Source organism: Populus alba, chromosome 15, assembly GCF_005239225.2.
Source record: "Populus alba chromosome 15, ASM523922v2, whole genome shotgun sequence".
NCBI lineage: Eukaryota > Viridiplantae > Streptophyta > Magnoliopsida > Malpighiales > Salicaceae > Populus > Populus alba.
The window spans coordinates 1,124,692-1,136,426 of record NC_133298.1 but is presented as its reverse complement, the minus strand read 5'-3'; the positions used below and the strand labels follow the sequence as shown (position 1 = coordinate 1,136,426).

General features: G+C 35.2%; 2 protein-coding genes across 2 annotated transcripts; one reads left to right on the top strand and one right to left on the bottom strand.

Annotated features, from left to right (window-relative positions):
- The first annotated feature begins 1,537 nt into the window (after positions 1-1,537).
- LOC118037751 (large ribosomal subunit protein eL34) lies at positions 1,538-3,188 on the top strand. The gene is made up of 4 exons (XM_035043843.2): positions 1,538-1,707; positions 1,846-1,925; positions 2,730-2,839; positions 2,928-3,188. The coding sequence occupies exons 1-4, from the start codon at positions 1,629-1,631 to the stop codon at positions 3,019-3,021; spliced, it is 363 nt and encodes a 120-aa protein (XP_034899734.1). The 5' UTR covers positions 1,538-1,628; the 3' UTR covers positions 3,022-3,188.
- Positions 3,189-4,323: 1,135 nt separating this feature from the next.
- LOC118037753 (protein BONZAI 1) lies at positions 4,324-10,691 on the bottom strand. The gene is made up of 16 exons (XM_035043845.2): positions 10,372-10,691; positions 9,785-9,832; positions 9,460-9,608; positions 9,320-9,368; positions 8,056-8,112; positions 7,588-7,776; positions 7,367-7,501; positions 7,201-7,262; positions 7,005-7,107; positions 6,805-6,919; positions 6,118-6,194; positions 5,887-6,024; positions 5,641-5,805; positions 5,251-5,364; positions 5,043-5,139; positions 4,324-4,960 (listed from the first exon to the last, which is right to left on the bottom strand). Exons 1-16 carry the CDS (start codon positions 10,495-10,497, stop codon positions 4,863-4,865), a joined length of 1,722 nt encoding a protein of 573 aa, XP_034899736.1. The 5' UTR covers positions 10,498-10,691; the 3' UTR covers positions 4,324-4,862.
- Positions 10,692-11,735: the final 1,044 nt, after the last annotated feature.

Genomic DNA, 11,735 nt, shown 5'->3' with positions numbered 1-11,735 from the left:
CATAGGGCCTAAATATATCTAAAATCAGCATGTCTCCAGCAAGTCTGAATTCTTCCAATTGCTCCCAGTCTCATCATGATCTCTCATCTCATTTTTTTGCCACAACAATTTGACAATACTTTTCAGTCCTGCATATTTAACATATAATTTTAATAATAGATCATAAGTGAAGTTCTTGTTTCTGTCATCTTTAGCACTTTTAAAGTCAATTTTATTACTGAATTCTTATGAAAATTAAAATTTTAGGGGGCAATCCCCTTTGATTTTCAAACAAGGGCAGTGGAATTATTTTAGGATTGACGGGTGCTCATGCCGCTGGAGTTGTTAGTCTCTATGAATGCTGTTTCAAGGTATTTACATATTTTGAAATCTTAAAATATTTTTTTTAAAAAATATATATTAAAATAATACTTTTTATTTTTTAAAAAAATATTTGTAATATCAATTCATCAAAATTATTTAGATAAATTAAAAAGAAATTAAAACTAAAAAAAAAATGATTGGAATTTAATACCAAAATCTTGACAATTGAAATTTATATTTGGAGAGCAAGCATTGATTCAATGATTTGTGCTTCTGCCTCCCAGATTGTGAGGGCCTGCAGCCCTGCACCTTGCAACTGACGTCGAGATAATTTGTATAAGATAGAATGAATTTGTTTGATTTAGGTAGCTTCTAGTGCTATTCACTCTTAGCAAGGAGGATGGACGGGGGAAAAAAAACATACAGCTTGAGGCATACATTTAAAACTTGACCTCGGCTAGATCTAGTACAAGGTACAACTCATGTATTGAGAGGGGTGGGTTGATTAAAAAAATATTTTTTAAAATAATAAAAATAAGTTTTTATTTCATTAAAAATAATAATTTGTGATCATATTTTTATGTAGATCGATCAAGTCATAGCTAATCCTAGTATTTTACCGGGTCAAGATGAGTTATTTATTTACTTTCTTTATTTGAATCAGTTTAGATCTTGAATTGGCTACATCTCAACCGGACTTGCAGTTCAAGTTTTATAATTAGTGATTGAGTACAATCATAGAGTGAAGTAACAAGTTTATATGATTTTATCAAAATAATTTGATGTGATAAAAAAACCAAAAAAAGAAATTCTATGAAAATTATTACATGAATCTGTTCTATTCCATCATGGTGTCTCTCCTACACTGAGTTCTAAGATCTGCGGTTTAATCTGTGTTTTGTAAAATTTTATTTTTTTTTTGATTAATTATGGTTTGAGTTCTGATATCAAAAATGATTTTTAAAAATGAAAAAAATATCATTAGCATGTATTTTGACACGTTTAACTCAAGGTTGTATCATGTTGTTGCTGTTGAGATTTGAGAATGAAGGTTTGCCACAAGATCAATGGGAAAATACAATGAAATTGTCAAATTAGTTTGAACCGGTTATTGGACCTTAAACTCCAGTCTTTAGCCCAGTCTACTAGACTGGAGCATTGCAATCTTGGACCCGCCCAATGATTCTTAGGCCCATCTTAAACTCCATTGAGTGTATCGTTTTGCATTAGGGTTTCAAAGAAAACCCTAGCTATAAACGTTCTCTCTTCTTCCCCTTTGTCTCCACACCATACACAAACACGGAGACTGAAGAGCTGATCCGAAGATGGTGCAGCGTCTGACTTACCGGAAGCGTCACAGCTACGCCACCAAGTCTAACCAACACCGTGTGGTGAAAACTCCTGGTAAGTTAGCAACATGTCCATTAAATCACATGTAATGTTGTTGAATCTGCCCTTTTCTTCTCCTGTTTTTTGTTTATGCTAAAGAAAATATCGAATTGGGTAATGAGTTTTTGTTGCTGTTCCGTTTATGGTTTGAAGGTGGGAAATTGATTTACCAAACCACCAAGAAGAGAGCTAGCGGACCCAAGTGCCCAGTTACTGGCAAGAGGATTCAAGGGGTATTGTTTTTGTATCATCTTTTTTTTTTCTTTTTATGCATCTAACTGGGATGTTATTTATTAGATTGAATCTGCTGTTATTGCTACATTGGATTGCTAAGTTTATTTGATCTTGTATGGAGATTTGTGTACCCTGGATTATTTTGTCCTTCATACTAAGGATTTCGTATGAAATGATACACAGTTGGTGTAGATGCATCAGTTTTTTAGTTTTTTTTTTTTGGTTATGAGTTGGAAATATAATATTTCGGATCATTTTGAATTACTTTTACAGTTCTAGCCATAGGTCTGCTAATGCCTGTATCGGGAGAGGAGTGTTTTGCTGGGAGTTTAGGATTTAGATATGACTTTTTCTGTCGTGTTGGCTGGTTTCCCCCAGAAATTTGGGGTTGCAGGTTACTGCAATCACTATCTTGCAAATGTTAAAAATTAAAGGGGTGAGTTTTAACTATACTTTGTTGCTTTGTGGCGAGCAGTTTCCAAGTCTTCCCTTGAAGCCAGCCCTGCTTAAATGCACTTCATTGCCATTTTCCATTTCCTTGAGAATTTAAGTTACTCTAGTTGTTTAATATGATGAATTACAGTAATCTTGATAATGATTTTTGCTGGTATATAAATTTGTTATTGCTTATTTGATACAAGGTTTCCATTTATACGTGATTGGTTGATGGTTTCCTCCATATTGTGAAAGATTTATTTCTGAGCTAAGAATGATTCTTGGCTGCAGTGCTTTTAACTGTTCTTTTCTTTACAAAGCTCAATCTAGTGGTGCTGGTTTTGATGGAATCTTTACTTTCTTTTCAGATCCCTCACTTGAGACCTGCCGAATACAAGAGGTCTAGATTGTCTAGGAACCGCAGGACTGTGAACCGTGCCTATGGAGGAGTCTTGTCTGGAAGTGCTGTTCGGGAGAGGTACGATACCCGGATGGTTTCTTTTTTGTTTTGTTTTTTGAAGTGATGAAGACACGCTTTAAGTGGTTTTGGTGTGTTTATTATGCAGAATAATCCGAGCCTTCTTGGTGGAGGAGCAAAAGATTGTGAAGAAGGTTTTGAAGATCCAGAAGTCAAAAGAAAAACAAGCCTCAAAGAGCTAAATGAGAGGTGTATGAAGTGGAGTTTTCCTACTTAGAGGATGTTTCAGCAAAATTTTGTTATTGCTTAATGGCCAGTCAAATGTGGATTTGATTATTAGCTTGCTTGATACTCTCATGACTTGGATATGTTAATTTTACATTATGTCAATTTGATTTCGTTGCCTATATTTGGATGGTTTGCCAATTTCCTTTGATTTCATGTTCTTTGATAGGGCCTAAATATATCTAAAATCCAGCGTTTTTCCAACAAGTTTTAATTCTTTCAATTTCTCCCAGTTTCATCATGTTCTCTTATCTCATTTTTTTGCCACATCAATTTGACAGTACTTTTTAAGTCATGCATATTTAACATATAATTTTAATAATAGATCATAAGTGAAGTTCTTGTTTCTGTCATCCTTAGCACTTTTAAAGTCAATTTTATCACTGAATTCTTATGAAAATTAAAATTTTAGGGGGGTAAAGCTACCCGGAAACCTCCTTGTTGAAACTTTAGGATGGCCAGCTGATGAAAAGGTAGGAATAAAATGGGAAAGGAAAAGCATATTTAGATGGTAGAAGCTTCTTATAATTCTCACACCAAATGATGTTAGGTCTTCTCTGATGACCATAGATCCCAAATGGGATCCACGATGAACATATTTAGATAACAGTTGTGACCTTGTTCATTGCATGTCCTTCGGTTTTGCAAAAGCATGCTCATGATTAGGGTCTTCACTCTTCACTGAAATTATCCTAGTTGGTTCCTATGTATCAATTCTTCAGCAATATGGTTGAATCTTCCATTAATCCTTCAAAACGAGTGAAAAAGCTCCACTATTTCAAGCTGGGAATCAACGTAGATTTTTTTCATTTCCTTGCCAATAACTCTCATATTCAACGAGGTTTGGACGGTTTGCAAATTTCCTTGCACCCCATGTTATTGCTTAGTGTTTAACAACAGCGACAACAATGCTTAAATCCCGAACTAGGTGGGATGCTCAAAAACCGGCGTGTCTTGGAATAAGCCTAATTTTGTTCTATCTGTTTGCTGTTTTTAATGATGTTTGTGTTTGATCATTATTTTGGGATAGAAGGAAGATAGGAGACAGTGGAGAGGAAAAATATCTTCATGTACATTAAATTATTTCTGTCGTGGGAATTTATCATTTTAACAATGTGATTGACAATACCCTACGTTCCCATGTATTTAGCAAATCCGCCTAATAGAGGATCATGACGTCCTGTTTCTTTAGCGTTTTCAAAGCGACGCTTTCGACGGCAAAACCACCGAGCACCTTTTGTTTTTGACTAGCCAGATGATGAAAAAGGAATAAATCGGCCAAATAATTCTCACACCAAACAGTGTTATTACACTTGCATCGAGTCCAAGATCAAGAAGCACAAAGTGGCTTGAAAACAATCGTGTCAAATAATGAAGATATGACTGTTACAATCATGACATAGTTCCTCGCATGTCCTTCAGCTGATATGGTTGAATTGGATTAGTTCGTTCTCCCATCTGCCTAAGTAGGACTGGTTGGTTCCGGAATCCATGAAAAGTTCTTCATCAATCCTCTCAAACATGTTTCAAAGTCGTGAAACGCCACTGTTTCAAGCTGGGAAAAACCTTGGAACTTGTCCAGCCAATGAGCGTGGCGAAGAACGCGCTGCCCAACTTCTGCTGTTGATAAATCTTTAAGCTCAAGTATGGGAACGCATTTCTTACTACCTCTTCTAGCAAGATGAACAAGGCCTAATCACCTAAGAGCCAAGATGCATTTGGCACCATTTGGCCTACGCAGGAAAACTCGTAGCATGAATCCACAAATAGAAAATTATATGTACACTTGTTTACATAATCAAATGTTTGGTTGGATGTCGTCTCTGGATCGCATGTAGGATAAAAACTGGGTAGGCAGTTCTGCCAAAAGTGCTTGAACAACAGCAATCTCTCCACCTGCAAATATTATTTATGTTACCACCCAAAAAAATATCATTGAAGGTTCCATCTCAAATCGATTTACAAGATATATACTTACTTTGTACATCCCGAAATGGCATAAACTGGACTATATCACGTGAAGCAACACGTCCACTTGAACTTTCTAGTCTCTCTCCTTTATCAGCATCTAAAATCTGGGCAGCAATAATTAAACTTCAGAAAATCGGAGGTGGTCGATAAAATAACTGAGGTTTACACAATCAAATATTTCCACTATGGAGAGGTATTGATGTTAAGAAAGATACCTCCATTTCTTTGAAGTCAGCTCCTCCAACTCCAACTATGAGGATTGATAACGGTAGGTCAGATGCTTTCACTATGGCATCTTTGGTTTCCTGAAGATCAGTTACAACTCCATCCTGAGACGGTCACGTTTCAGTGCAAAAAAAAAAAAAAAATTATAGATATTAAACACGAAAGTCATATTCCTCTGAGAATATGCTAAATCCATCCCGAAAAACAAATAATTAAATTCTACATCAAAATGGAATGATATTACATTACAGAATCGGAATAAGCAATTCCTGAATAGAATGTTTAGAAAGGAAAAGGGTGCTAAATTGTGAAATTGGTGAACTGATCAGCATAGCATGTCTGACAGACAAAACCAGCTAGAATTTCAGTGTCATTCTTACCGTAATTATTAGCAAAACAAAGTATTTTTTTCCTCCATTTGCAGGAGACTGGCTAGCAATTAGTGCAGCATTACTGATCACAGGTCCAAAAAGTGTTGGCCCTGCCAGAGAAACATTATGGAGAGCACTGGTATATGCTGTCATAATTCCCTGGATTCCGTCTACCTGGAAGAGTGGCATACGCTTAAAACACAGACATTGTAAGTAAAGTAGGAACATCTGACTTCTGATTTCAAAGAATTTCACCTCACAGTGATTATTGCTTCCATTCAAGTTAAAACAATGTGAGACCGGACCATCAATTGGTCGTGCCCCAAATCCCCAGGCCGGAAAGTGGTTATCTGAATCATAAAATTTTAACACCTCTCCAACCTCTATGATTGCCTGGAAAACAAATTGGCCGGTGAGGTGATATATGTACATTGTAAAAAGAAGATAAAAGGAAGTAAAGAATACAGCAGAGAGCAATTTTCTTACTCTTTGGTATGCATTTAGCCGTCCAGATGGATCAAGGTAATGCAAGGAATCAGGGAGGCGGGGATTTCCATTTGAAGCTGTAAGAAGAAAATGAAAGGTAGAAGGATACATTAGAGTTCTTAAAACATATAGATTATGGTGTTATTTATTTATTTTTATGAACAATTGTTTCAAAGGAAACCTCCAACAGTGAAATAAGAATAAATGTGTAAGCAATTTATCCTAAATGCCATAAACTCCTCAAAACATGACTCTGCTTCCAACTAAAAAGCTCCAGCCTCTTATGCTTTGTATATCACAAAAACACAAATTATTCAGAGATATCTTTAATAAGAGAGAAATTCTGCTTCCTTTTTTTTCCTTTTACAGGTCTGTAGATCAAAATAAAAATTCCTACATGTCATGATAACTTTTGTAGATAGCTAAAAACATAATCGTGCCTTCTGTATTTAAAATGAAAGACAGGAGAAAACGTCAAGAAATTGGCAGAACTAGAATGAGAACAAGGATACACATTAATTCAAGGACATTAATAAATATTGATGTAGAATCACAAACTAAATCATCAAACCAAAAACAAATAATAATTTCCATTGCACTCCAAATGTTATTGAGAGAAAAGGAGTTTGGTCCATAGGGGAAAAAAATCACCCATTGTAGCTAAAGTTAAAATTTGTAAACTGTTACCCGTGAAATCAACTGCCACCATGAAGTTCAGTTCCCATCCCCCAGCCAAGTAATCCAAAAATGTCCACTGACTGCTTTGGGAAAACTTGTCCACAAATAGCTGGCTCTTTAACACCTGCATTAAAATAAGCAAATTAGGCATGCAACAGCGAAAAGAGACAAATTCATCATTCAAGTCAATTTGATTCACATAATCAGACCTTATTCTGATGATTATGTCCAACAGTTGTGGGTAAAAATAAATTCTCTCCTTCGCCATTAGAATGAAGCTTTTCCAACTCAACTAATGATTTTTTAACTTTTCTGATAAATCAACAATGAAGAAGATTTATCAACATGCCAGTTATGGAGGTAAGGTAAAAAATAAAAAATGAAGAAGAAGAGATCACCGTTTACCCAATTAAATCATGCTTGCCACTGCCATTGAAGTTAAAGCACTCAATCATTAATGGATTTTCCTGCAGTTTCAATTAGAAAGGTAACATTGCCCTGGAAGGCCATGGTGGGTATTGGACTCGAATAAAAAAACAAAACATGGACAGCTCATGGAGCTTGTTTTTACCTTGCTTCCAACTTGTTGAATGCTCAAATAGATTGGTTTCCACACTGGGTTGTGATCATTTTTTAAGACTTCTGTTTTACACACAGGAATGGGGAGCCCAACCTCAACAATTTTTGAGATTAGCAAAAAAGGGTCCTGCAGATACATAACAAAACAATTATTTATGTTTCTCATGAAATGCCTAACAAAACAACAAGAAACAAGATCTCAATAGCCCATACACTTTTTGAGAACAGATCCTTATGTTCCAAATCCGAACACCTTAATACCATCTCCATTGTAGTCTTTGAGCTTATGCATTCCTCGGCATGCACAATAAGCTGTCCACAATGTCGAGGATTGCCTGACATGGTAGGATCTTCTCTAAATAAAAGATCTAAAGTCAATGACCTACTTGGCCTGGTTACAACCTGTGCCAACAGAAACAAGACTGGTTCAGTAATTAAAAATTTAACTGCAAACAAGTCTCTCAAGGTCATTTAATTTGTACACCTGTATCCTTCTTACAGAAGAACACAATATATTTGGTCTAAATTTAGATCTTAGGTTTCATCATAGTTACTATAAGGTCCCTCTGGCTAGGATTAGAGTAAGAAGAATTCCCTCCTTTGAATAAAAAAACCAAGATTCACATTCTTTAATAATTACTACACAGAAAAAAGTGAAGGAGAGTGGCATTCAAATCATACCTCAGATAATACACAAGATGCTTCGCCAAGAAATTGGAGCTCTTCTAGCTTAAGCATCTGCATTTGTTGAATCATTAATTATCAATAGGGCAGCTTCTATTCATTCCAATGACAAAAACTTCTGATAAACATTCTGCACTGTTTCTTGAAAACATTTTTCTAAGCACTGGACAATATCCATGTAATATCCAAACAGTGTGGCATGTTTACATTCATTTTACAAATGAACCAGAGAACACCTTTGATATGGAAAGCATACGCCAGAGAAACAGCCAACAATTCCCTCAAAATGTTATCATGGAAAATCTATTTATGAACAAGTTCCTCTCCCCTGTTTGCACAGAAATACCTCATCAGCCATAAATATGTGGTATAGCTAAATTCCAACACCCCCACCCACCCAACTGCCAAAAATAAAAAGCAACCCAGTTTACAAAAAAATTTATCCCGGGACCATTCTCACCTTTCATGATAACAGAGATCTTTTACTGACCGAGGAAAGGTAATTTATAGAATTGAGTGCTATAAATGAACAATCAACACTTCCATTTATTTTCTTGGTTTGAATCCATATCATTCTTAAAAAATCAATGGTCCTGAATCTCTTGACAAATAAATTAAAAACTTTTTAGACTACAATGTCACTGTCATGTACTGTATCTAGAGACAATATTAGCCACCTCCAAAATAGTCCCTCATAAAATACCAATAAGGATAAAACCAGTCCCTAATGGGGTTGAAACTCAAATACAGGGATGAGAGGCCAGAAATTTAAATGATGAGGGAAGGTTTACTCCAATCATGAAGCCCAAAGGTTTCTCAATCTCCCAATGTGCCAAAGAACCAAAAGCAAAAGAGGAAAAAAAAAGTAATATGAAGGACAGGCAGTTTATGGAACCTCTTTAAAAACGTGCAATTACAGATTTCTTTTCCTTATTTTCCTCTGAGTTGCATAGTACTTTTTTAACATTATGAAAACTATAATTATTTGACCATCCATCTCTGTTATTAATTTCATGCTGTAAACTAGGTCTTGCAGTTCCAACCAAGACTTCAATAGAATAGCAAGAATGGTGAGATATTTTAACATGTTCCATACAGAGAGCTATTATTGAACAAACCTATTGATCTTGGAAAGAGAACCGAGTTTGTTAGGGAGATTATTCGACAATATACTATTGATAAGAAAATCACAATATAACCAAATTTGCCATTAATAAAGGGAAGCAACAAAGGAAACAGCAATCAGACTATAGAAGGATACCTTAACATCTATGTTGTGAAATTGAGTGTCAACGTCATATGCATGGAACCTGTGGTAAATGACACAGATCACAATATAGTGAAACCAACAGAACTTGTATTTGGTTGAAAAGAACATGGAGATACAAGCATAGAACTTACACCAACGTTTGAACAGCTTCAAACTGGAATGTAATCATGTGTTTTGTAATCCATGTTGGATTTAATGAATTAAGAACTACTTCTGTTCGAAAAACTTCAGCAAGTGTTCCGTCTTTTCCTTTCGTATAACCAATCAATATAGGATCGCTCTAAAGCAGATAAAACTTATATGATAAGAAACAGAAGAAAAGAAATCTGAAACAGTTGAAATTATCAGGTTATTGCACAAGAACTTAAAATATCAAAAGTAACTAAACATACCCCCCTGATCCCCTAATTGAAATTTTTTTTACCGCAACGCTTAAAAAAAGGTAAAGCCACCAACCTTGGAAAGTACATCCCGGTCACGCAAGTTCGTAGCAGAAAATGATAACTGCATAGAAATGGTTTTCACAAAGAAGATTCAGTGTGGAGAACGAAAAGGGTAAGCTAGACATGAAAATGCAATAACAAATAATCTCATTTAATTGCAACACGTATACTCACCTGTAACATTCTTTTCGAGCAATAACTAACCTATACTAGGATTATAATAATGAATTGAATAACTATAATCATAGAAATGGTTTGCATAATTCATGATCATTACCAGATGCCTAATCATTCAAAATGAATTGAATTATCAACAGTTAACAATTCTAAATCAAATTTAATCAAAAAATTCATTAACCTAATTAATAATCAACCAACTCTGCTTCTGGCAACAGCTTCTATTTAATCAGAAAGTTTTTGCATCTTAACACTAATTAAAAGCTGGAAAAAACTTACTCCAGAAATCAATCTAAATAAATAATGCCACGCCTAACATTATCATATCATAGCTTCCATCCAAAATTATCAACACTCAACAACTCTAAATCATATTTATTTACTGTACTAACAACAAAAACAATCGAGGACCGACCGACCGACCTCCATCTGAGAGCCGTACATGCCACGAGACTTGAGGAAATGATCGACAGCGTCATTTCCAGCGGCGGCGCCGCTGCCACCAACTGCCGCCCTACCGCCGGCCACGTCAGAGCAGCAATTCCCCATTATACTCCGCCAGCAGCTAACAGAGTCTACTAAGTAGCAGCTAATACACGTTTTTCTCTCGAAAACAAAAAAATTCAGATTCCGAAACAGAAATCGAGAAACGGAAAAATGAATAAAAAGAGAAGACAGAAAACAGAGTCTGATTTTCCTATTAATAATAATAATATCTGGAAAGGAGGAGTAAGTGCAGTGAGTTGATACGTTTGTGGGCCCTCTCTGCTTCCTTCCTATAAATACACAAATCCGTTTCTGTGATAACGCGTTTTAAAATTAAACTACATTTTGATCCCTATAAATGCAGACACGTGACATATTTATCCATTTTTTAAGTATTTGTAATATTACTCTTATAGTTTTTTCAAAGTATCAGTTTCACCCTTTAAAGTCAAATATAATAAATGATCCTTTTTGCTTTTTTATTCTTACTTTCTTAGTTCTCTCTCTCATCTCCGTTATGTTACCACAAAAAAATAATAATTAAAAATTAACTTGCTTTATAAATTCGTTTGAACTAGTGTAGTTACGTTAACATAATTAAAAAACTATTTTAATAAAAAATTTACTTAATCTAAATACAAATATTTTGCTTCTGAGTTTATTATTATAATAATAATAAACCACTTATAAGCTACAAAATTCAAAAACTAGATTCAAAAGGTAGTAGATATTCAATTATCAAGGATAACATAAGAACTTCCTTGGAACTAGAAGGATAACATTGGAAACGTTTACGCTATGCAGGGGTGGGAATAGAGCTTTGGTAAATCTATAGGGGCAAAGATGAAGTTTACCGTCTATTTCTTGGGGGTCTACTAAAGTGAGCAGGACTTATTTTGTAGCTAACTAACTCACCAATCAATCTTTGCCATGGTTTTTTCTAGAAGTATAACTGGGTTTGAGATGAGCTGAATTTACTGTGATGCCATTGAGATCGGGTTATGAGCAAGTGGTTGGGTGTTGAACAAGGTATGGTAGAGTCTTAACATTTTAAAAGTCGTTGGTTTGGAATTTGAATTTGAGAAATTCAGCCAATGAACGCGGAGAGGCGGCATTCAGAGTGTCATGTCGTGGACTCCGCTATGAATTTGAAACTCTAAAAATACGACCACGACTACATCCAATTTTGGAAGGCAATTGCTTTGTTAATTCGACCAAAGGATCTCAAATCCGTTGACCATAGTGTTTAAAAAAATCATGATTTTTCTCCTGATCGAAACTGAAAAATGAAGTTAGAATTT

Coding starts and splice junctions, on each gene's coding strand:
- LOC118037751 (XM_035043843.2), top strand. CDS start 1,629: ATGGTGCAGCGTCTGACTTACCGGAAGCGTCACAGCTACGCCACCAAG. Junction 1,926..2,729: donor CTGGCAAGAGGATTCAAGGG/GTATTGTTTTTG, acceptor CTTTCTTTTCAG/ATCCCTCACTTGAGACCTGC. Junction 2,840..2,927: donor GGAAGTGCTGTTCGGGAGAG/GTACGATACCCG, acceptor TTTATTATGCAG/AATAATCCGAGCCTTCTTGG.
- LOC118037753 (XM_035043845.2), bottom strand. CDS start 10,497: ATGGGGAATTGCTGCTCTGACGTGGCCGGCGGTAGGGCGGCAGTTGGT. Junction 6,195..6,804: donor GGTGGCAGTTGATTTCACGG/GTAACAGTTTAC, acceptor TTCTTCTTACAG/CTTCAAATGGAAATCCCCGC. Junction 5,806..5,886: donor GAAGCAATAATCACTGTGAG/GTGAAATTCTTT, acceptor CCACTCTTCCAG/GTAGACGGAATCCAGGGAAT.